This window comes from Meleagris gallopavo, chromosome Z (assembly GCF_905368555.1).
Source record: "Meleagris gallopavo chromosome Z, MGAL_WU_HG_1.1, whole genome shotgun sequence".
Classification (NCBI taxonomy): Eukaryota; Metazoa; Chordata; class Aves; order Galliformes; family Phasianidae; genus Meleagris; species Meleagris gallopavo.
The window spans coordinates 10704232-10728468 of NC_139435.1; the positions used below are offsets into that span (position 1 = coordinate 10704232).

At 40.6% G+C, this 24237-nt stretch overlaps 1 protein-coding gene across 6 annotated transcripts in view; it reads left to right on the forward strand.

Moving 5' to 3' along the window:
- The first annotated feature begins 6329 nt into the window (after nucleotides 1-6329).
- RAI14 (retinoic acid induced 14) overlaps nucleotides 6330-24237 on the forward strand; it is a 95790-nt gene continuing 77882 nt past the window's right edge. For 2 of the 6 annotated variants that reach the window (XM_085214304.1, XM_085214306.1), the window contains exons 1-2: nucleotides 6330-6546; nucleotides 16575-16670. In XM_085214304.1, coding sequence (XP_085070430.1) covers nucleotides 16635-16670 — 36 coding nt within the window. In that variant the 5' untranslated portion in view covers nucleotides 6330-6546; nucleotides 16575-16634. The other 4 variants (XM_085214301.1, XM_085214305.1, XM_085214303.1 and 1 more) reach the window with 3 other exon arrangements.

The following is a 24237-nucleotide window of genomic DNA, read 5'->3' on the forward strand; positions in this document are numbered from 1 at the left end:
ATTAAAAAGAAAATGTCTGCTTCTCGAGCATCTTCACTCTCAGTTGCCACCTGTCCAAATAGAGAATGAGTGGTTTACATAACAATCCTTGGTAGACAAATCTCTCCTCTCCTGTATACCACAGAGTCTGTTTGGTGGGATAGCCAGATCTATCTGTCTGCCCAGATCTTCACTTGCGAGGGAAAGAGAAGCAGAGGAAGAAGTTTTAATGTTTCCTGGGAAATAAAGATTTATGGTATGGTTGGCATAATGGGAAAGCAAAATATGAGTCTGTGGTGAGAGCATATTGGGACTTTTATTGCGTGTATTCCTCTGACTGGGAAAGAAGGGTAAGATTTGGCCTGGACTTGGTAATCAATCCACAATGGGTCATGAAACATGGATGAGCGTTAGGGAAGGAGAAGGCAGGAATCATTCAGCTGGTGACCACCATGACCTTTTGACATAATCCCTGTGCAGGATGATGTGATCCTGTGAGTCATTACAGGGAGCAAAGATATTTTGCCTTGAAGGCAAAAGGAACCTGCTTACGAGACTGAGCCTTCTTTGATGGTAAGCCATGAAATGTCTGAAGCTGAACATGGAAGTGCCAGTACAAGTGCATAATATAAAATTGTGAGAGTCTAGAAGTTTCAGCCATTGCATTGCACAGATGAGCAATGTTCCACATGGCAAAATTCTGCTGGACAAAAGATATCACTTAAAAAATATATGATCTTTTTCTATGAGTGCAATGATTTTATAACAGTTCAGACTTGCAGAGAGTATATTTGGCTTTTTTTAACCCTGTTATGTCAAACGTAGATCTCATCAGTTCATTAAATTCTCCCTTTGCATCCACAATCTTCTCTACACAACTGCATTGCTCTGTGATATTTTGGCTTGTCACATTGTCTAAGAACTGGTACAATATATCAAAGATTTATCAAAGATTTTCTCTCAATGCTTTGTTTCCTACATATTTGGTGATAATTGGGTGTTTCATTTGTAAAAGCCCTTGTGCAAAGCCTCTCTGTTGAAGTAGGACTGCATAAGATTTATATATCTGTCCTTCTACAAAGTCCAGAAATCTCCAAGCTTGCATATTAAATCAGAGTCTTAACCTTGGATCCCATCCCACTTAACAACTCTTTACTATTTTCTCCTTATGGTCCAGCATGTACACCATGGCCATCTTTGAGAAGTAAAAAGGAAGGTATGATGCTCATTTACACCAAGTCCAGCAGAGGTAGGTTCTTTGAATGCACCACTTATGAATCAGATCCAAACAAACTGTTGGTTTGATTTCAGAGATACAAGGAAAAGCTTCTTCTTCTTCTATTTTTCTTTCTGAGAAGTTTGGTTGTTACTATACATAGCAAAAGAAAGACCTTAATGCCTCAAAAGAAATGAAGAATCACAGCATTCAATTATGGCATGATAGTCTCTGTATAAGTGAAAAGTTTTTTATAAACAAAATAAATGATAGACTTTTGTTTCCTGTGAGACAAACTATGACAATGAAGATAGAACGCTTATATGATTTTGTACTTCCACAATAAGATCAGCAGTACAAATTGTGTCACAGGAATATAGCATGGGATAGAGCTGAAGTTTCAGCTTGCACATTAAGAAATCCTATAGGGAGCAAAGACATAAAAATCAGCAGTTTGAAATGCCGTTTGCAAGGTGATTGGTTTCTCTGTAATGCAAATAGACATATAAAATATGCAGGAATGTGGTTTTCTTTGGTTTGAATGGGAAGAGGAAATTGATTTACGAATCTTGAATGGAAGAGAAACTTTACAGCAAGAGAACAAAGCATCTCTCGGCATGGTGTGGAGTATATATGCAGTATAACTGCCCCTGCCTGTGGGAACTGCTTTGACTTTTGTGCTATTACAACATAACCAAAGTGCTCTCCAGCGTAATTGAATACTAGGGCTTTACTCTTTAGTGATGTTCAGATTAGTATAATCTTTGTGGTTATTCTTGGGCAACTAGCCTTTCAGGACTTTCAGTGATGGGCCTTCAAAGAGCCTTTTATATTTGCCGACAGTTTGAAGCTAGCTCTCTGCAAGGTGTGTTTTGCCTGGCTTCCAGTAATTTGGTAGTTTCACACAGATGTTGCAGGATTGCCAGCCCTCGAGTTTGCAGAGAAGTCTCTGGGTTGTACAGATCATGGGAAGGAAGACATTTCCTCATGTGTGACCTTGGTTCCCAACTGTTCCTGGATTATCTGCAGTGTTGAGCAATGAGAAGAAAGCATGTAGAAGAAAGAAGGGGAAAATCTGAGCAAGCCAAATCTCAAAGAATTTCCATAGTTCCTTACACCACTGGCTGTGCAGGTGAAGCACTGTCTTAATTAAAAAAACAGAGCAGGAAAGGTTACACCAGTAAAGCTAATACATAGTATACAAAACTGAAATAGGCCCATTTAATTCTGGGATTTTTAGCAAAGCTTTGTTCTTTGCTTCCAAAGGCCTCTCTCCCTGTTTGGACAGCTGCCTTTCTGCTTGATGAGTTTTTCTTTAAGAAGATATAAAGCATTTTTTCTTCTTTAAATTATTCACATAGATGCACTGCCATTTTAGGTACAATTTGTGTAAGAAGTGCTTAGTCCTCCTTTCTAGTTTCTATCGGCTTGTGCTTTGAAAATAATTTAAGAATGAAATATGTTTTGGGGATAACTGCAGATGAATCTCTGTGGGAAAACTGCATTAGATCATCAAGTTCACTGCCTTTGCAGCTCCGAGCTTCCACAGGGAAGTTGCATAAGACAGTAAACTTACATTATGCTGGATGTTAGTAAAAAGGCCAGGAAATTATTTTTCTCCTCGTTAAACATACAAAAGCACATTCATATTAAAGACATTGACATACAAGCACAAATTTCCATAATGTGAGAAAGTGAAAAGGAAAAAGAGGATTTTTAGTCTTCGTAGTTAAGAAGAATTGTATTAATTCCTTTTGTATAACACAATGGGTAAAACTAAACTAAAAAAAAAAACAAAAAACGTCCAGAGGCAGACAAGAGAGAAGAGTAAACTACATTTCTGGAGATCTGTTCTCTGTTCTAATTGAAGATGAGCTCAAGCTGTTATTCCTCCTGTTCCATCCAGGTAAGACTTCTACTTAAGGCTTGATCTCCAAGGTCCAGCTGATCTCTGCTGCAAACCCCCTGAAGAATTTAACAGTGACAAGAATAGCCTATTTTAGCTCCTATGGTAGATGAAAAATATACAGATTTATGGGATACAGCTAACAGAGGCCCAGCTTTTTGCTGCCTCTTGGTAGCAGTCATACAGAAAGAAGTTGACAAAACAGTTGAATTTCTCTACATTACCTGGGACTGTAAATGAGTTCCTCAAATGTGATAAACTGGGACGCCGTGCAGATAGGTTTTAATCAGATAATGTACATGCAAAAAAACCATGAGAAAGTGGTAGAGGAAATATACATCTAGCAACTGAAAGTTAAAACAATCAAGATGATTCATTGTAATGGCATACAGATTTTTCTCCTTTGGACTTTAAAAGTTCACAAAAAAAGGAAAAAAAAGTCACTAGATAGCCTTTCCTCTCAAAATATTGTCTCAATTAAGAGCCCTATTTGAACAGCTCTAGTTGTGACTTTCTTCACTCTTCAGTATTTTCCTGTGCTGCCTCTGTACACTAATACATCAGAAGGACACTGCTGCTACTATGTGAGTTACACAGAACAGTAAAGGAGAAAAATTCCTCTCTGGGTTTTCTGAAATGTGCCATATTATGAACTGAGACACAAGAAATGCACTTACTAAGTGGGCTAGCAAGTTATTAAAAAAAAAAGAAAGTGTTCCAGTGGGAGCAGATAAAAGAAAAACACACTTTTAAAGTCTCTCTCATTTGATATGACAGAGATTCCTGCGTTTAGGAGGGACATCTGTCACAAAGGGTGAAAAAAATATTTCAATGTAAGCAAAGAACAGCCCAGGAACAAACGCACACTTCAAAATCTAAAAATAATCTTTCTTTAAGTTGTTCTTCAGCAAAAAAAATAAGACAGGATTATCAAAACAAGCTATATTCAGACTGCAGGCAATTATATCAGTGTAAGTCTGATGTGGAAAGACGATACAAGGCACTTAGAACTTACAGAACAAGTTTAAGCTGCTTTCAAGATAGAAGGGAAGTGATAAACCAGTTCAGGAGCATGATTTCTTTTACAAATAATTTCTAAGAGGAGATGTGACTGGAACTTTGAGTACTGCAGAAGGCAATAGCCAGAAGCAGCAAAAAAAACAACAACAACAAAAAAACAATGCCAAGTAAGATAATTAGCAGATACTATCAAGACAGTAGAGTGATAAGGTGTGATTGAAGACATCTTTAAGCCACTTACAGGCCTCTCCTTTTTGGAGAAGTAGATAGGAAGGCACAGGAGAGTTCATTACACCCTCACTGTGGTGGGCAGTGGCTTCAGGTCACTACTGGCTGCAAGCACCCGAGTTTTTCCAGAAGGGGTTGAACAGAAGGCGATACTCTCCTCTTTCACCCTCTTCTCATGTTCCTGGGATAAAGGATTGGAGAGGTATAGGATATAGCCGGTGTGCTATGTGATAAGATCAGCTTCTACCATTTGGGAAAAGCAGCTTGTGTTGAATGTGCTCCACCTTGTGAGTTGCTGAATGGATTATGCTGACAACTTTTGACTGCTCACAGGTAGCATTTACTAACTCACAGGTCTCACAGTGCTGTTGCTACAACAGACAGACAGACAGTAGAGGCACAGGTGGGAAAAGACAGCTATTCCAGAGCTCTACAGCACGAGATCTCCTGACTCCTGGTTTTGTGCTCTGCCTGAAGAGGCATGAGCCACAAAAACACATAGGAGTATTTAGGCAATACCCTTAGAGAGAAACCCAAAAGGGAGCTCAGGGAAAAAAAGCACAGTCTACCACGGAACGAAACTAGCCTAAAGGGCACTCAGGGTCTATAAGGCATCAGCTTGGTTTAACAAATTTAACCTAACTGCTGCTACAAAGCCCAAAGTCTTCTTCCTGGACAGCAGCTTATAATACAGTGGAAAATGCTTCTCTGGGAATTAGTAAATACCATATTTCCCAGTTCTCAAGAACTTTTTTTGTTTGTTTGTTTTGTTTTTAATCGTACTGTTACCAAAATATATCTAGCATTAAAATGATGTTATATGTGACTATCCTATGCAAGCCTATCAAACCCACGTTCATGATATCCTGGCATTGAAGACAGAAGTAGACATTCATAATGGTTGAAACACTCAAAGTGTAAGAGATTGTACTTGCATATTAAATCATGCTCATTTTGCCAGTATGGGAAGAAGTGGGCAAGGTATTTTCTAACCATATTATACACACACATATTACACCAGAATTAAAAATAATTGCATAATAATTGCAACACATTTTGTAGCTGCAGAACTAACATTGCTGAGCAAGTTTAGTTTTCCTATTTTTATTCTTTCCGTGCAAATTAAATTGTCAGCATTAACTTTGTTAAATTAAGAGGTGTGTGTGTTTTTAAAAGAAAAAGGAGAAGAAATGGTGCTGGCACAATTATGGCCATTCTGAAAGGTGAAACACATGCAAAATAAATTGGCCGATGTAAGGACTGTGCATAAACAGAGGAAAGTATGCTCCCAGGTATAATCGAATGTATTTATTCAATAACAATACCTGCCACTATTACAATAATGACTTAAAGTTTTCAAGTGCTCATTTCCTCTCCGTACTGTTTGCCACTTTAGAAGGTGTGGATGGTTGGGAACAGAAAGGAGTGATCACAAAGATTAAAGGCGAACTGCAAGGTGTGGAATGTGGTTGTTGTGAAGGGACGAGCAGATGGGTTTTTGCGATGAGGAGAAGGCTGCATCTCTGGTGGCGGAGGAGGTTCACCAACTGACTAGGACAATTTGTAGACGAAGTATCCTGGTTTACTTATACAGGGTACGGAACTGTGGTATTAGTGGTGAGACATAGAGGTGGGGCTGGTTGGCCACTGGTGGCAGATCAACTTGGAGGAAGAAAGAGACTTTTGGAGCGCATCCAGTGAACCAGTACCTCACTCAGCCATAAAGCCCACTTGGGATTTTATAACTGCTAGACTCCTGTGTCACCAAACTCCACAGTGGTAATGAATCCAGACATTAAATGAAAAGAAACCCACTTGTCTTCCCTCTAGTGCATCCCAGGGCTCTAAAAAAGGGGAATCCGAAGCGCGGAGAAGCACAGGACGGAAATCTCCTCGCCCCTCTCCTCAGCGTAACGGTCGCGGTGAGAGGCGGGCGGGTAGGCGCGGTGTCACGTGACCCGCCCCCCGCGAGCGCGGGGCTGCAGACCCCCGTTTGAAGGGGGGCGGATCGAGGAGGGGGCGAACAGTCCCCCCGGTGGGGGACCGGAGCCCCGCGGTCACGTGACCGTGGAATGATGTCACGCCCCCCGCCCTATCCGCGTGGAGCCGCTAAGTGTCCCGGAGCGCGCGGCGGCGCTGCTCCGCCCTTCACAGCGGCGGCGGCGGCGACCGGAGGGGGACGCGTCTGCTGCCTGGGGTGAGCGCGGCGCGGCGCGACGCGAGGGGAAGGCGGCGGCGGCGGCGCGCGCGCTGTGAATAGGGGCTTTGTGCGCGGCGCCCACCTGCCCCCGCCCGGCGCTGGTAGTGGTGGCGGCCGCGGCGGCGGTGGGCGTACGCGGGGAGCAGCTCCTCTGGGTGGAGCAACAGGAGGAAAGTTCTTCCTTCTCGTCGCGGCCGGAGAGCCCGGAGGGGGGGAACGGGGAGCAACCCGTGAGTCTCCGCCGGTCGGTTGTTCCCTTGTATTTATTTTATGTCGCTTTATTTCCGCGGGGGGCTCGGCAGGGCTGACAGCCGCCGGCGGCGGCGGGCTGCGCGGGTCCCTCATCGACCCCGCCGGGTCCGTGACAGCGCGGCCCGGCCGCGCCTCCTTTCCCGCTCCTCAGAGGGGAGCGAGGACCTTCCGGCGGCCCCGGGACTGAACTGGTGGCGTCGGGCGGCGCTTTCCTGGCGCTCTGGGCGGCAGCTCGGCGGCTGTCGGACCAGGGTCCCGTCGCCGTTAATGACCGCGCCGCCCCCCCTAGCCCCGCGGCCGCAGCGAAGCTTGAAGGCGAACCGAGGGTTTTTTTGTGGCAGCTCAGAAATACAATTGAGAAAATCCCTAATCACATCAAGTTCAGCCAGAAACCTTCGCTCCCAACTTCTCACGGAGTTCACGGAAGGGCTGGCTTTCTCTTGCACAGCGCTCGGCAGCGAAGAGCCGTCCGCCGTCCACTTGTCACGATCTGGAGTTTCCTTACGGCTGTGAGAAGTCTGCTTCAATTTCTGCTCTGCTGGCACTGCGGGGTCGGAGCGAATTCTTGTCAGTGTTTCTGTAGTGAGTGCGCTTGTCGCAGAGCTGATACAGAACGCTTGCTGTCTGCTTAGAGCTGCTGCTGTACCCACTGAAATGCAGCCTTTTCTTCTTGCTTTTTGTATCCCAACAGGTTTCAGATCAGGTTTCAATTTTATTATTATTTTTTTTAAAGCCCAGATGTGCGAATATGTCATCTTAGTTAGGTCTTCTGGATTAACTAGGAGTAAATGAATTTGGTAAATATCTGTCAGTGACCTGCTTGGCTCTTGTCTTGGGACACTCATGGAAAGCTGTCAATGAGATTTTATTTACTAACAGAAGAATTGCGTAAGAGCTGTATGAACCAGAGTGAAAGAGCTGGATATTAGCTCAGGGTTCCCTTGAGTTCAGGCCAAGCTCAGTGTCAGTAAGTCACTGTGCAATAGCAAGCATCTGTCTGTCCAGTCTCTAAAAATACGGGCCCTGTGCTCTTCCCTCTTCCAAGAGTGCATCTGCTAGCAAAGTAATAAAACCTCCTTCCCTCTCCTTCCCCGAGCCAAGAAACGGTGCACACTGATGGGAGAAGAGATGGGGAGGGAGGCTGCTGCTCTCGCAAATGATGTAGGCATTGCACAGTAGAGTTTACTCACTTGCCCCATCTCTTACTTATTTTTTTTCTTTTGTATGCTCCCCACTATGTTGCTTTTCTTTTCTCTCTCACTGGTAAGAAGTTCATGCCTCTTTTAAGTGAGAAGTAGTGGCAGGAGGACACTAAAACTAACTTCTTATGTGAGATGTTAGCAGTTTCTAAATCCTACTGCAATAGTACCCTGATCACATTCCTTTTGAGAGCTGATTGTGGACTGGTTATTTTTGCGTAGGGCTAATACTTGAAACAGCTGTAGAGGAAAGCCAAGCAAAACTAGAATAAATCAATTTTAGGCTCTGTGCCTTGCTTAGTGGTGGAGATGGTAGACTACTGAAAATTCCAGGCAGCTTTTATTAACTGGATGTTGAGTGGGAACATAGCGATCCATAACATCATCTAAGCTTACAGATTTGAATAACTGGCTGTCCTGCTGTCTGTGTACTTCCTGCATGTCTGAGAAGCCTACTCCTTTTGCATGCTCCTTGGAGTTGCTGTCTAGGTGCCTGTGAGTGCATAAATACTGGTGGTAACTGGCATGTAGGGTAACTTGGAGATTGTTTTGGAGTTGTCAGTCCTTGCTGAGAGTCGCCTAATACTGCAGTTTTAACCTGTAGAGGAGATAGGGCAAATAGCTGTGATTCAGGGAATATATTGAAGGTTATCACTGTCAGATTACAGAAATAAATGAAAATCTGTTGGTAAACTGTGGAAGTACTAGAACACCTCCACTTACACTTAAGATTAAAAGTTAATCAAGGTATCTGCAGAGGACTGTCAGAGCTGAAGTACATAGCAGCGAAAGAAGGCACCTTTCTCTTGTGTTCAGATCCAGAATGTTGTGGCCAGTAACACCCTGAGGTGATGGTAGTGGTCACAGAATCCACGAGTCATAGAGGTGAGGAGGGACCTGTGGGTCCACCTGGCCTGACCTGTGCTTAAAAAGGACATTCAGAACTGGGTGCCATATCCAGGCAGCTTCTGAAAATCTCCAAAGGGGAGACTCCACAACGTCTCCAGACAATCCATGCTAGTGCTCTGTCATTTGCACAGTACAGGAATGCTTCCTGATCAGAAAGAACCTAATGTGTTCCAGTTTGTGTCCATTGTCTCTTGTCTTGGAATTGGGGACTACTGAAAAGAGTCTGGTTCTGTCTTCTTTGCGTCCTCCCTTCAGATGTTAATAGACATTGATAAGAACTTCCCTGAATCTCCTCTTCTCCAGGCTGAATGGTCCCAGCTTGCTCAGCCTTGGAGGAGAGGTACTTCAGCCTCTTCATTGTCTTGGTGACTCCATGTAGTTTGGCTGTGATTGCTTCATTAGGCAGCCTAATGATTAGTGCATTTGCCTGGAACGTCTTAGATGTTCACTCAAGTCCTTCTTCTACAGAGGAGGTCACGCATTGTAGATGAGTGTTGTAATAACATGAACGTATTTTTGAAAGTTGTCTTAGTCTCTTTTGTATTTTGTACCTTCAGAACATAAGATATGTGAAGTTTTTTTGTTGTTCTTTGTTTTTTCTCACCTGAATCTATATGGTATTGGTAAAGATGAGAGCCAAGTTTGTCCAGTCATTGCAAAGAGAAAACTTGTATGCAAGACTTTCTGTGACTGTAGGAAGATGATGTTCCAGTTTCTTTCCTCATAAATGCTGAGGCTCAGGAAGCTACTGGGAGCTATTGCTGGTGGGCATGCAGAAACAGTGCATCGCATCTGAACTACCAGAGGCACTGGGATGCCTTGAGATGTCTGTGGGAAATTTGGCACTCAAATGCTTTCTTAGAACATGGTATGCAAGGTCTTGTCTGAATTCCCACCAGGATATCTCTAAGAGCCCTCTAGATGTTCATAGGTCTCTGAAGCATAGGAAGAGTATCCTACATGTTGTGCTTTCTCTGTCTTGTACCTAGTGCTGCTATGAACATGATTTTCAAGAGCCTAAATAAGATCAGATAGAATTGATTCATTATCACTAAGATGTGGATGCTGATCTTGCTGGAGTTCTACTCATTTATATGACTGATAGTCTTCCAGGGTAGAAAAAAATCTCAGTTCCTAATGCCTTTTATGAAGTGTGGATGTGCTTAATTTTTGATTTCTAAACACACCCAATTCCCTTTCATTTTCAGATAATGTTTAAAAATGTAATGTTTTCCCTCACAAAAACTTGGAAGCTGAATTGTGTTATTAGCACCATCTCTGAGAGTATTTCTAGACTAGAGAGGTTTTCAGTAGAATATTCTTTCAAGGCCTTAGTTAGTGGGAGTGGGGTTGGCAGGTGTTTTTTGGTAATCTAAATCAGTGTTCTTAGTGCCTACCCTAGTCTGAGGCTGTCCTGTGTTAGGCTATTTCAGAGTATTTGTCTATAAATTGATGCAGTTGTTTCTTTTCACACTGAAGATTGCATCTCAACAAGTTCTCGTATTTGCTGATTCTGAAGTGCAGTTAGTTGAATAATATAGAATATTAGGAAGTAAATATAAACAAGCTCTAGTTGTTATCTTGGATTTCTCATTTAAATAACTGATGTTTGCAAAGTGGAACTGTGCATCTTTTTTTCTCTCTTTCAGTTTATATGCTTCAATTCCTGTCTAGTCCTGTTGGACTAAATATTGAACATGGGAAAAGTCTTCAGATCTGCAGTGCATCTTATGTGTGATGAACCAAAGGAATATGATCTCAAAATGGGGTGATACATGGTGTGGGGGAACTTTTTATTTTGGAAATGTGGAAATTCAAAGCAGAGAAAGATAGCAGTATTTCCTAGCTTATGCAGCAAATCTTGTCTCGCTGTGAGCTCACTGTTGACAGATGCTTTGAGACAAAGGAACTGGAGTAAGAACAAAGTAAAGTTGTAGCATAATGATTTGAATGACAGATGTGCTCGGACTTCACTTGAGATAGTTTTGCCTGGAGTTCTGTCCAGTGTGTCAAATGAACAAGTCAGAGCTGTGTCACATTTTGAATTTTCTCTGATCTTCTCTGTAATTAACAGTGTTCATGCAGACTTTCCCCTAGGAGAAAACACAGTTTAACGGATTGCACATATCCTGGATTGGCAGTTGAGTATTGGTTTGTATTAGTTGTGTAATGTCCTCAGAGACTGGTATGACCTTAGCTGCAACCATTAAAAATGAAGTAAAATATTTGCAGATTTTGAACGTAGAGGATGTGTAAGAGTAGAAAGCTGAGGCAAAGCATTCTGAAGAAAAGAGAGATAACTACATTTGTTAGTGATGCAATATCTGTAGAGTTCTTAACTTCTGGGCTCAAATGCTTAAATTTGTACAGTTCAGCACATCCTTGCCAGTGATTTGTGAGCAGATTGAGGGATTGTACTAAGTTACCCAAGGCTCCTGCTATCTCTGATGTCTGATTCTGTTCTGCATGGGATTAACGGTCTATAAATCACTCCCATTTTTATGTTGTATTTGGGCTTCTCAGTACATTTTTTCAGCGTGTTTTCATTGATAAGTAATAGCAGATTAACCAAGCCAAGAATTATTTGTCTTTATAGGTGGCATTAAGTTCCATTTGTTTTTTGCTATGAAAGGAAGAGGAGGATAGATTACTCAAGATGGAAAAACTGAGTTGTGTTGATGAAGACTGCGGAAATTTTCCTGTAGCTTTTGATCTGATTGTGTATGCTTCTCTGCTTTGGAATGAGAAGTAGAGGAATGTGCTTTGCTGGATGGTAATTAGATGGTAGTCATAGATGGAGTGCTAAGTGAACTTTTAAACTTTATTTACTTTTAGGACACTATGGATTTACTTGTGTTCACATGCAAACAACTGGAGAGTCTGGGTAGCTGCTAATGCCTTCAGGTGGTCCAACGGCTTTGGAGAAGTTTGTGTTTTGGCATGTTCTTGGTACAGGTTTGTAGGTCAGGGGAGCTCAGGCATGTGAAGTATTTGACAAGCTGGGTACTGAAGATGGGCAGCGGCAGAAATGCTAGAGCTGAGGATGCTTCTGGCAGCCCTGCAGAGCTGACTGCTTCAAAGGCTTGTTCTCCTGGGTCTCAGCAGGGCTTGTGCAGAAAGATAATGATTATTCAGAGAACAAACGATGTTGTTTTGCTGTACTTGAAGCAACTTCTGGGACATCTTATTTTCTCTTTTGAGAGTAGTTACATTCACACAAAGGAGATGTAAGTACATAGCAGCACTGGTACTTTTCTAGACATTTATTTTCATATGTGTCATTTTACCTGTAGCCAGATCTTGCATGGAGTCTCTAGTCTGTAGCCACATAAACTGAAAAAAAAGAATCTGGAATTTTTGGGAGTGAATCAGGAAATCAGCTGACATTATAAACAATGCTTTGCTGCAAAACAGTGTTTTGAGATGGAAGCTTTTTAGTGTGTTCTGAAAGAGATGCATGTCCTTTAACACTTAAAAGGAATTAAGTTCAGCATGCACTAATCATTAAAGGGTAGCAGTCGTTGCCATGAACAGTATGCACTGCATATCCCTAAGGCTGTTTTACTGTTACATCACTGAATATTTGGCCATTCAGTGTGTTGACTGTAGCGTCCATATCATGTAGAAGACCTTGCTCAGATTTTGCAGCAAAGTGATGAAAGGGAAAAAAAAAAACAAACAATGTCAGTACAGTTGTTTATTGTGGTTGCCAAAATCTTACTGTAAATCAGTGGGGAAGATTATCTTAATCTGATTGCTACGTTTGAACTTGAAGATGGTGCTGTGTATTAAAACAATGAAATTATTGAGGCTGAATACTACTGCATCAATATCTCTTCCTTTTTCACTAGAGATGTTTGCCATCAACCTAAGGATGTTTTCTGTGACTTGTGCTCCTGAGAAATGTTTCTCGTTATTAAGCCGAAGGAAGATGAGATAGAAAATATTTAATTTTAGAGATAATGGTTGACAGCATGTGATCAGCATTAGCTGTAGTCTGGAGTTAAGCAGTTCTGTGCTGTTAACTTGCAGCTACAAAACGACAGCATTTATTACCACAGTTATTTTGAAAAGGGAGAAATGCCACAATAGGTAAAACTTGCTTCTTGTTAATAGCTGTGATTCATTGCAGAAATAGTTTTGAAGTGTCTTGATTCTCCCTTGTGAATTTCTAGTTGTCGTTTCCTGTCTTGTAAAACAGGAGTTTATTAACGGTGCTTCCTTTATTTCCCCCTCTGGCAAATGAGCAGTTGTCATAAAGCTCTGCTGAATCAGGATGCTGACCTCTTTTTGCATCAATTCCAATAATTACACCCTTTGAGAGGTGACTTCCTCCTTAAAGCAGTGCCAAGAAAAGACAGCCCTCACTGCTTCATGGGTCTTTATCTCTACAGCTGAAGAGTTGTGATACAAAAGCTGTAATCACAAAGTTCGTGTTTAACTGTCTTTTACAGAAAATAAATACAGATGTAACATGCTCTGAACTCAGAAATATGTTTTTTTTTTGTGTGTGTGTGCTTTTCCATGCTTCTGTAATTATTCTGTGGATTTCATTTTCAAATTCAGTATATAGAGTGCACTCACACCAGAAGTGAAGTAACTTGTGAGGAAAAAATAAGTTGGCTTCTGATGGTATCACCACTCACCTCCCTTCTTCCTATCTCAAGATGGGGAAAAACAGCATGCTGGGAGTGCTTGCAAAGCTTGTTAATTGGGCTGCTATAGGTTCCTCTCAGAAAGAATTCAGCTTTGCATCTCTTCTGAGCATGCATCTATAAGGAGCTACTACCGTCTCTCTTATCGCCCTGAAGTTGCATAGTTCATTTCCAACAAATATTTTGTTCATGGGAGAAAAAAGTGGTGAGAGGGTGGAAAGGGGAAAGACACCTTACAGTAGACAGTCATCTGAGAGGATGTATGTGATAAGAGATCTGTTACTGATTCCCGGTGCAAAGTGTTTGGTTCTATTTTATTAAATGGTGTAATTAAACTTAATTTTTTTTTTTTTAGTCAGATAAGTTTAACTTTTAATTTTAAAAAGACCTTCTAAGTGTGTGTTTTGTTGGATATTGTCTGATGTTTCTCAGCTTTTGAAGTCTCTCTTGATCTTTTTTCCCCTAGAGATTTTTCTGGTGGGCTGTATATTTAAAGAAGGCCAGCTAACTCTAATGTCATTTGTCATGTCTGTACTGTGCCCAAAGTCCTTGGTGGTATTAGAGAATGAGTTAGGAGATTATTGAGCTCTTGCTGGGGTTCAGGCTCATTTCCAATGCAAGTCATAACAGCTGTTCTATAGTTTCACACTTTCTTCAAAATTTGAATAGGTGTAGCGGATTTGTTCAGCCCAGGAAAAAGCTAAGGAATAGTCAATCCAGGGTATGAAAAGCTCTAACAAATTTTTCGCTGTCCTTTTGCATCATAAAGAATTAGACAAAATGCATCATAAAGAATTAGACAAAATGCTGCTATCTAATTTTCCTTATTCTCATACCTTGAGATGAAAAGCAAGAGCTCACAGTAAAACCCTTTCATATACATGGAAGCAGTTAGGAATCTGATGCTACTTTAGAATGATTATTTAATTAGATTCAGAGTCACATAATTAGAGTTAATAATGTTTTAACAGCCTACAGAATTATTCCATCAAAATTACCCGTTGAGGTCTGTATTCTGTGGGAAACCTATTTGTGTACATGTAGTACGTGGAATTTTTTGGTTGTTTGTTGTTGTTGTTGTTTTTTTTTTTTTTAAAGAAATGTGCGTGTGTGTGTTTTAAATGGCTGTCAATTAAATATGAGGTTGAGCTAAATTACATGTTTACTTTGTGTTAATTCTTCTTCCAGAATGGTGCTCGGTGTTGTGCTTTGTGGAAGTGCTTTTTTAATGTACTTTACCAAGAGTGAACAATGAAGTTTCATTTTAAAACCTCTCTCATAGTCAAGGGAGCATGTAGAATGTAGCAGCATGTTTTCATAACAGTAAGGGACTTTCTCTTATGAAATAACTGAAATTCACTTTCCTTATCAAACTGTAATTAAAGGTTTCTGAAGAAGGATGCAACACACCAGTGACCCACCATGGCCTATTAGAATTTGTGCTGTAGTCCTCTTTTTTAGTTAGGCTCCTAGTATTTTTCTCCTTTTTTTTTTTTTTTTTTTTTTTTTCCCCGAAGGTGGAGGGAGGAAGTTTATACAGCTGAATAACCTTTGCTTTAAACTCTTCCTTCAGCAAAATGTCTGTACAGCTGCTAACCTTTTGTAGTTGAAATGGATAGATTGGCTCTTCCAGTGAGCATATTGTGAAACTAGGAAGCCGGAACGTTTTTTGTATAGATGTCCTTTTCTTCTCCTTAAGTATGTTTCTCTTCCATAAAGTTTTTCTACTGTGGTCTAGGAATAAACACATTGCCCTGCTACTTTACTGTGTCTCTCACCATTTACATTTACCTTGGATTGTTACACACTACAGTTTCCCAGGAGCTGGGGAAATTCAGGATGGACATTAGGCTCTTCTCCAAGAGGTTGGTCAGGTGCTGAAATGGGGTGCCTAGGGCAGTGGTTGAGTCACTGTACCTTGAGTTGCTCATGGAACGTTTAGATGAGGTACTAAGGGTCATTGTTTAGTGGGAAATATTGTGAAAGGTGGACAGTTGGACTGAATGATCTTGGAGGTCTTTTCCAACCTTGGTAATTCTGTGATTCCTTAGGAAACTTTGCTCTAGTACAGATTTCTTGCTTCCTTATAAAATCTTGCGACTTGTAATAATGTTGGTTGTATGTTTGCATTCTTGCTGCTTTTTTTCATTTGAAACGGATAAAGGAGAAACTTGGCTTGTTTGTGAAAGTGGATCCTCAAATTGAAAACTGTTGTGATTTCTCAGATGCAGAATTGCACAGAATTTCAGAATTGTACGGGTTGGGAGGGACCTCAGGATATCATCTAGTCTAGCCCCTGTAGAGTACACTGCACAGAAGACCATGTAAGTAGGTTTTGGATATCTTCAAAAAAGGATACTGCAGCCTCTCTTGATGTCTGTTCTCTGGATTCCTCATGGTGAAGAAGTTTTTCTTGCATACACATAGTGTTTGTTAGGGGAGGAGCGTAAAAGTATTCTTCCAGTGATTAACTCTCTTCTTGCTTAGATGGTTCCATCTGTTATGTTGTGTTGAGCTGTACTAGTATGTGTCATGTATGGTTTACATTGTTAGTTTTGAATTAGTGGTTAAATGTGTACATGTAGTATTTCTAGCTATTTCAGAAGTTGTAGGATAGTGACACTTTAATTGAATGACTCAACATCCATCTTTCTGCTTTTACCATTTTATAAATGGCTGCCTTGGTGTTAATATTAAAATAAACTGTGAGCAGAGAGGTGATACATGTACGAACACGTCAGATCTGCTTGTAGCAAGAGGTAGCTAGTATTATGTGACGCACATTTGAGTTTTTGCTAAAGACTCCTCCTGTTTTTCTGTGGTCAGATTTAGGCTTGCTTTTAAGTTTGGAAATACAAAACATGTCTCTTAGCTGGTTGTTAATCTTTGTTAGAGCTTGAGGGCTAAGCCCTTGAAGGGCAATATATATGTGTAAATTCAATTCAGATTTGTCTACCCGTGAGCTAAATGATATCAAGTTGGAATCCTCTTTTTTTTCTTATTCCCTTAGATATTGAAGAAGGATAAAAAAAAAACTTCTCAAAGGTTTCGAAGACTGAATGTAACCAGGATGAAGAGCTTAAAAGCAAAGTTCAGGAAGAGTGACGTAAGTATTTCTACTGAGTTTGATTGCTGGTTTCCATGCTGGAAACAAGTTCTTCACTCCCACCTTGATAAGGTTGCAAGTTAATGAATTACAGAGAGGAGCAACTTTTTCCAAGCACAAAGGCATTAGCTGGGTATAGTACATATTAGGCTGTTTTGAAATGCAGTTCTATGTTATGTGAAGTATTTCACTACCTTGCTTCCTTCTTAGAATAACCAAATCAAGTATATATGCATGGGGCCTGCCATTTCTCTTAGAAAATTTCTCTTAGATTGTGCTCACATGCAGATTGAAACTTTGTCCCAGGTGCAGCATTAAGCCTAGTAAGGACTTTACTGCCCAATTGTATTTCAGTCTAAGTACAAAACCATTCTTATCAGTGTGATGTTTGAGCATGTAACAAAAGGTCTCCTTATCCTGTGGCAGGTTTTTTTTTTTTGTCAGCAAGAGTACAAGAACCAGCTGTGCAATTAGGGCAAGATGTGGTTTATCAATCCCAATGTGACAGGAGGAGTGGATGCAAGGCTTGATCAGTGAGGACAGCAGACGTAAATGTGAAACACTAGTGGGCACATCACATGTTGTGTATTGTTAATGATAGTATCAGTAGTGACCCAAGCTGGAAGTTGAACCATGTGATCCTTTGGGTCAGTGGGACTGCTATTGTCCAGTTCTGTCCTTGTCTTCCTACTGCTACTCTTTCCAACTCCTTGCTATATATTCATGTTGATGCTCATGTGATAGTGCAGTCAATGAAATAAATGATTTTTCAGGATCTTACATAGAATTTGTAACAAATATTCATGAAGAATGTGATGTTTTATCTTTCAGAGCAGCAGATAAGTTGTAGAAGGAAAGGATGTATTATTATTATTTTTTTTTTTTTGCCATATTCCCACAGAATTCTAGAGCAGCTGTGTTCGGTGAAGATTCATAAGGTTTAAAAGTGGAGCTTCTATAGAGAGATTGGTATTTAGGAAAATCACCACACACTGCAGTCAGGAGCAGTCCAAGCTGTTCTTTGATGCAAAGATGGTCTCGTAGTGCTCTGTTAAAGTGGCCTCTCTGTTCTAGTGGTCTCAGCTTGTAATGCCCTTCAGTAGCTATGAAGAAGAAACAGGTGCTGTTGCAGTGTGATATGTAGATATGATTGCCGCTTACCAAATCACTGAGCTGCAAGTTAGTATTTGTTGCTGGCAGCTGTTGTACTGGCATCCTAATGGTAGCACTGTTGGTTAATCTACTCCTTCAGATAAGCAAGAGCTCCTCCTGTAAGGACCAACTTTGTAGCCAAGCTCAATATGTCAACTAACCTTTGGGAGCAGAGCGAAACACTTAACTTTTAGGGACATTTTACTTCTGCTGGTGACCAAGCCAACTCAGATGATGGTGCAGCATCTTGTGCTGCTTTGCAGCAAATGAACATATCATGAGTCTTTGCTGTCTCATCTAACTGAATATGTCTCTCAGTCTACAGCTGCTTGTTTGGTGGTCAGAAGTTGTTGCCATTGGGATGAGTAGCAGCAGTCACTGTTTCACTTCACCTAACACTTCAGTTCCTTTAAGCAGCTGCTTGAGTAATGAGAGCAGTTCCTTTGCTAATGTAGGGACATACTTGGTATTATGGAAATTAGGTGTGCCTGTGTGTTAGGATGACTTCACACTTTTATGCTAGTTGGCTGCACTGCTGCTCTAGAGCAAAGACTAAGTGACATGCATATGATGCAACTAGGTCTTGCTATAGCTGGTCCACCCCCTGTTACTCAGCTGTTTATCATATTCCTTACTCACCTGGCCTTGTCTCCTTAATCCCCACCTTTCCCCCCAAAACCAGGGGAGGTCTCAAAGTAATTGCTGTTTTGGTACTTCTTCTGTCTACCGTCTTGAGACAAAGTTGCAAAACTGACCACAAAGGATTTTTCAGATACCTAATGGTTAAGTAGGTAGCTCTAAGAGCACTGCAATATAAACTCAAGAGGGTCTGATTTTTCTCTGTGTTGAAGCCAAACCTTAAGGGCATAATTCAAAACAGTCAACTGGAGCTGTTGTGTTTTTTGTGCATGATAACTAAGGAAAATTATCCTTCTTTTTAGTTTCCATATGCTTCTCATAGTTATAATTCAGGAAGAAGAGGAGGTAGTTTTAATGGGAATTATTTGTATCTCAATTTATAAAATATGGTAACTGCTTTCAGGATAAGAGGAAAGTCAGCAGGGATGGAGGGGCTCTTTCTCATTCTGGAAGATGTCTTTAATATCTTGGAAATGTCTTGGCAGAGGGAATGGTACCTTTCCTTTTAGCCTCTCTTGTTTGCATTAAATAAATAGGAAGAAGGGGAGGAGTAGGAATAAGTCTTCAAGGTATGTGTGGGAGACAGGGGTTAGTCAAACAATTCTCTGGCTGATAACATAAAACTGTATTCTAAAATGAAGATTGAGTAGGCAAATTCACTGATGCATTAAAATTCTCTAGGCTGTTTTGAAGTGAGTGAATTGAAAATGGGCACACCTGCTGGTATTCATGCATATATTAGCTGTCTCCCTGCTGCAGAGCTTTGTTGTGGTGCTACGTCTATACCATTCTTGAAGCTTTAGAAGAGCCAGCCCTGCTCCCTCTTCTATTGTCTCTGCCCTCCTGGTTTTAAGGATACCTGACTCCCAATGAGAGACTCAGTAAATCAGTTCAGGATCATAAAATGATGGAAAATTGCTTTGTGGAGTTGGTTTTAGCTGATCTAGCTGTTTAACTCCCTATTGTGTAGGTAGCTGTTTAACTCCTCACTGTGTGGGCCAACCCTGAGAGGAATGGTGAAATTGGGGAGGAGCAGCAGTACTTCTCTTTCTGCAGCTGTTTTCATGGCTTAGCTGTGTTGTCAGATCACACCTTCAGATTTCTGGCATAAAAAGCTCTGGGCTGGGCATGCTAGCAGTGGAGTTCCAGGAACATGCAAATATATAGTGCTGGAAATTCTGAAATTTATCAAAATTGGTGTAGTTCACATCTGAGGAAGGGGAGCAAGGCTTATCTTCTGGCTTTGCAATTCATGTTTTTGCTACTCAGCTTCCCTGTACCTTAGCTAATTCACTATCTGTGTGTGTGTAGGCAGCTCTGTTAACCAGAGAGTCTTTTTTTCCCTCAACGCATTTAGCTGCAGTGAAATCCTTCCTAGGGGTGACTGTTGCCATATGAATATGTGTATTTGAAGTGGAGCAGTGAGATTTAGTGCTCTGTCATAAATGAGTTTTTCAAAGTATGATGTATAATTAGGAAAATGTATGTAGTCTAAAAATCTGAACAGGATGCCTAAGTGGAGTAAATACTGAGACTAGAAAGTAAGTAGTGAATACTTGAAATATCTGTTGACAAAATGATAGAAATTGCACTTGCATCTTGATGAAGAATTAGGCTATTTTTCTGTCCAAGGATCTATATTTTTTTCCACTCTTTCTTCACTTGTTTGCTCCTGATTGTCAAACTAAAATCTACTGTTGGTAGCATCTAAAAGCAGACTAAATTGTTGCAAGACACCTGTTATATGTAACACTTAGAAAAAGTGGTGTGATATGAGCAGGAGCTACCACTTGAGAACTTACATTTATTTACAGACTGTCAGTAGAATTTTGTCTGTAGGAGTAGGCTGTCTGTAGGGATATTACACACTGGAGAATACTTGTCTCTAAGGATTAAGACTGAAGTTCTTCAATGTTTCTGCTCAGAGAAGTAGAATGTGAAATAATCCAACTAAATCTAGTGCTACCCATCTGATTGGTCCTCATAATTGTATTTAACATTTGTGATTTTAACGTCTTCAGTAATAATTAGTTTGTAGCCTGACTTCAGAAACAACTAGAATCTGCAAAAGGCAGATGAGGGTCAAGTAGATTTTCAAATGCACAAACATATCAAACCTGTCTAAACATGCTTTGTCTGTTTCTTAAATATAACAAGATGCTCATCTACATTTTTAGACACTTAAATATATTTAAGTATCTAGTTCTTTGACACCAAGATATTGTAGGAACCTAAGTGATTTAGGTGATTTATTTTTAACTATGTTAAAAATAATTCCTCTAGAAAAAAAATGTGTGAAACTTGATTAGGGCTGGATTGATTTCACTCCTAACATATATACATGGACAAATAACTGAAAAGTTTTAGGACCATATTCTGGGAATACTGAAGACTGTCAGGAAACAATTTCTTTCAATTTGACAACTGATTAATTTTCTACTTATTGCTAAGCTGTTGACTGAGCAAGAGGAAAATTAGAATTGGTATGTATTTCTGAATGCTTTTAATAGTGAATTAAATTATTAGAATTTCTTGAATTTTTAAAAACTGACAGTGCGATTGAGCAGAAAAATAAGTTCTTGTCAGAAGCAGAGGCAGGAGAGGCTGGGATTTCCCGGTGCTAATTGCCAGCTCAAACTTCTGGTATTTCCCGAAATGCCTATTTGTTGTGCTATCAAATGTGGGAGGAAAAGTTTTCTGTTCTTATGGAAATTTCTTCTTTTTGACCTCTAGTGTAGTGATTTTTCCATAAATTTCAAAATAATGAGGCAGTTAGGTACATTGCTGTGTAAAATAGCCCAATCTTAACCTAGAGGCTATGCTAATTAAGGCTTGGCACTTTTTTAATGCTTAATGTTTTAATTAGTAGATTCCTATTCAACAATTTTTGAGGTATAAAATGCTTTCTGGGGATCCGGAACTGAGAGATTACTGTAATACATTCCACTGAAATCATTGTGTTCCCATGTGCTCTGGAGTGAGTGTGTGGGAGAACAAAAATTGGGTGGGGAAACTTTAAATGAGATTCTGCTCTGCTCTATTATTTTTAAACAGTCCTTACATTCTTTTTCCCTCTGGGCACTACAAGTATACTAAAAAGGAACATGGGATTGTTGAGAACTGCATTACCCACCCTGTGAACATGTGCTACCTCCAGTTGAGGTAATTGTGACTTAAAAAAAAAAAAAAAAAAAAAAAAAAAAAAGGCGTACAGAATTCTCTCTGACTAGAAAGTGGAATAGCAATGCTTTCTGATCACTCTTTCCACCTATTTAGAAAACAAACTTCTGAAACTTGCTTTTGCATCTGGGCAAGAACAACCCCAGGTACCAGTATAGCTTTTGGACTGACCTGTTGGAGAGCAGCATGGAGGAAAGGGACTTGGGGGTCCTGGTGGACAGGAGCATGGCCACAAGCCAGCACTGTGCCCTCATGGCCAAGAAGGCCAATGGCATCCTGGGGTGTATTAGAAGGGCTGTAGTTAGTACGTCAACAGAGGTTCTCCTCCCCCTCTACTCTGCCTTGGTGAGACTGCATTTGGAATAACGTGTTGAGTTCTGGGCCTCTCAGTTCAAGTTCAAGAAGAAAAGGGATTGTTTGAGAGAGTCCAGTGCAGAACCACAAAGATTATTAAGGAGTGGAGCATCTCCCTTACGAGGAAAGGCTGAGGGAGCTGGGTCTCTTTAGGTTGGAGGACACTGAGGGGTGATCACATTAATGTTTATAAATATGTAAAGATTGAGTGTTAGGAGGATGGAGCCAGACTCTTCTCAATAACATCCAATGATAGGACAAGGGACAGTGAAGATGCAGGCTGGAACACAGGAGGTTCCACATCAATATGAGAAAAAACTTCTTCCATAGTTAGGTAACAGAACACCAGAACAGGTTGCCCAGGGAGGTTGTGGGGTCTCCTTCTCTGGAGACACTCAAAACCTGCCTGGACACATTCCTGTGTGACCTGATTTAGGTGTTCCTGCTCTGGCAGGGGGATTGGACTACATGATCTTTTGAGGTCTCCTCCAATCCCTGACATTCTGTATTCTGTGATTTGTCTAGGTGTCCTGGGAGTCCGGTATAGAGTATGTAGGTTGAGCCTTAATTTTGGGATTGTATAGGAAATTCTCAACCACCTCCTCTTGGAAAGATAAGTTTTATCCTTTTCTCTCTCTTATAGTGACTCCTGCTTCTGTGTTCCTCTGTCTGGAGTTAACAGCTTAACCCTCAACCACATTTTCAGCTTGGGAACTGTTTGGCTTCATGTCTTCTGTTCTGGACACCATATAGTTCTGCTCTAGTGAGCCTGCTCTCCTAAAGAAAGCTTAAGTGTTTGCGCAGAAAAGAATTCAAATGTACTTGAGTCCTTCTGTATACAGAGTAAAACATGCTGCCTGTTGCAGTAGGCTTAATGTGAACATCTTACCATCACATAGTGTCTTTTGACTGGGACAGAAAGAAAAGGGAGTAGGTCAAGTGAGAACTGTATTGTGTGTTAGAAATTATGCTAGAACGTGATTTGGAGTTGGCTAGCTTTGAATAAATAGTTATTCCGTAGAACAGGATTACAGTCTGGAGTGTAGTAGAGAATGTTTTAGTTGGGTTCCCAGATGAGCTTTTTCAGTCCATAGCAAAATGTCTCATCAGCTACAAATTCGTAATTGCTTTGGTTCTGGTCCTTTGTCTGTTAAGTATTCATTGTTCACTCAGCTCGGGCTGATCGTGTACAGTTGCAGTCCTGATCACCTAGCCTCATAATGTTGTTGTTTGGCAAATACTACTGATAAATCCACTTTAGCTCTGGGGCTAAAGGAGAGTCAGATCAAACCTGCAAGGCTGGCCTCACCCATCTGCTTCTCATTTCTTTGTCCTGCTGGTAGGGCATCATGCTCATCTGCGCTCTGCTTTCCACAACTGTGTTATGTATCATAATCACTTCTGAAGTAAATGATATACATTTCCTTCACTGCTTTCCTTTTGACTTCCACCTCCACCCATGCTTGTGCCACAGTATTGTGGGGAAAAAAAATCTCTCATTATTATTAGCCCTGGAGTCATATTCTTACCAGCACTTGGTGACATGGTGCTAGTGATTCTCCTGTACAAATAGCAAGGGCAAGGTGTCTCCTTTCCCAGGCATCTACCTGGATCTCTGTTTCATCTCAGGCTTCTTCCTGTTTGCTCTCTCTCTTGTTTAGAGCTGGAGCAAGAGATAGAGGCTGTGAGAAAAGAAACATTGATTGGTCTCCAATACTCATCTGCCATGCTCATCTGGGCAGTGCATGGCCAGCTAAACACGTTGCAGCTGTGTTCTGCTCATTCCAGGATGGCTGGAATAGCCATCTCTATGTGATTCTCTCATTAAAAAGAGCATGTATAAAACCTCTGTGGAAATGAAGTGAAAAATTCCCATTTAAAAAAAAAAAAAAAAAGGTTTCAGTGGAGTTAAACCCTGTAGCAATATACAGCATTGTGCTAGAATGTGAAACTAGCCAGTTTAATTGACATTTCATTACAAACTCAAGTACCCAAAAACTGAGCACCATAAAGTGAGGGTGGTTAGGAAGAAGAAAGGCAAATTGTCTTTTTTTTTTATGTTTTTAATTTATTGCAACAAGGAATTTTTGCTATGTAGAGACATCTTTTGTGTCTCTTTAAACAGAGCACAAAAGTTCAAAGGCTTCAGCTTGGAGAAGTTGCAAAAAAGCAATTGTTCTTTTTTAATTATTATTTCATTTGTTTATTTTATGCAAGATTTAAATATTAAGCAAAATAATAA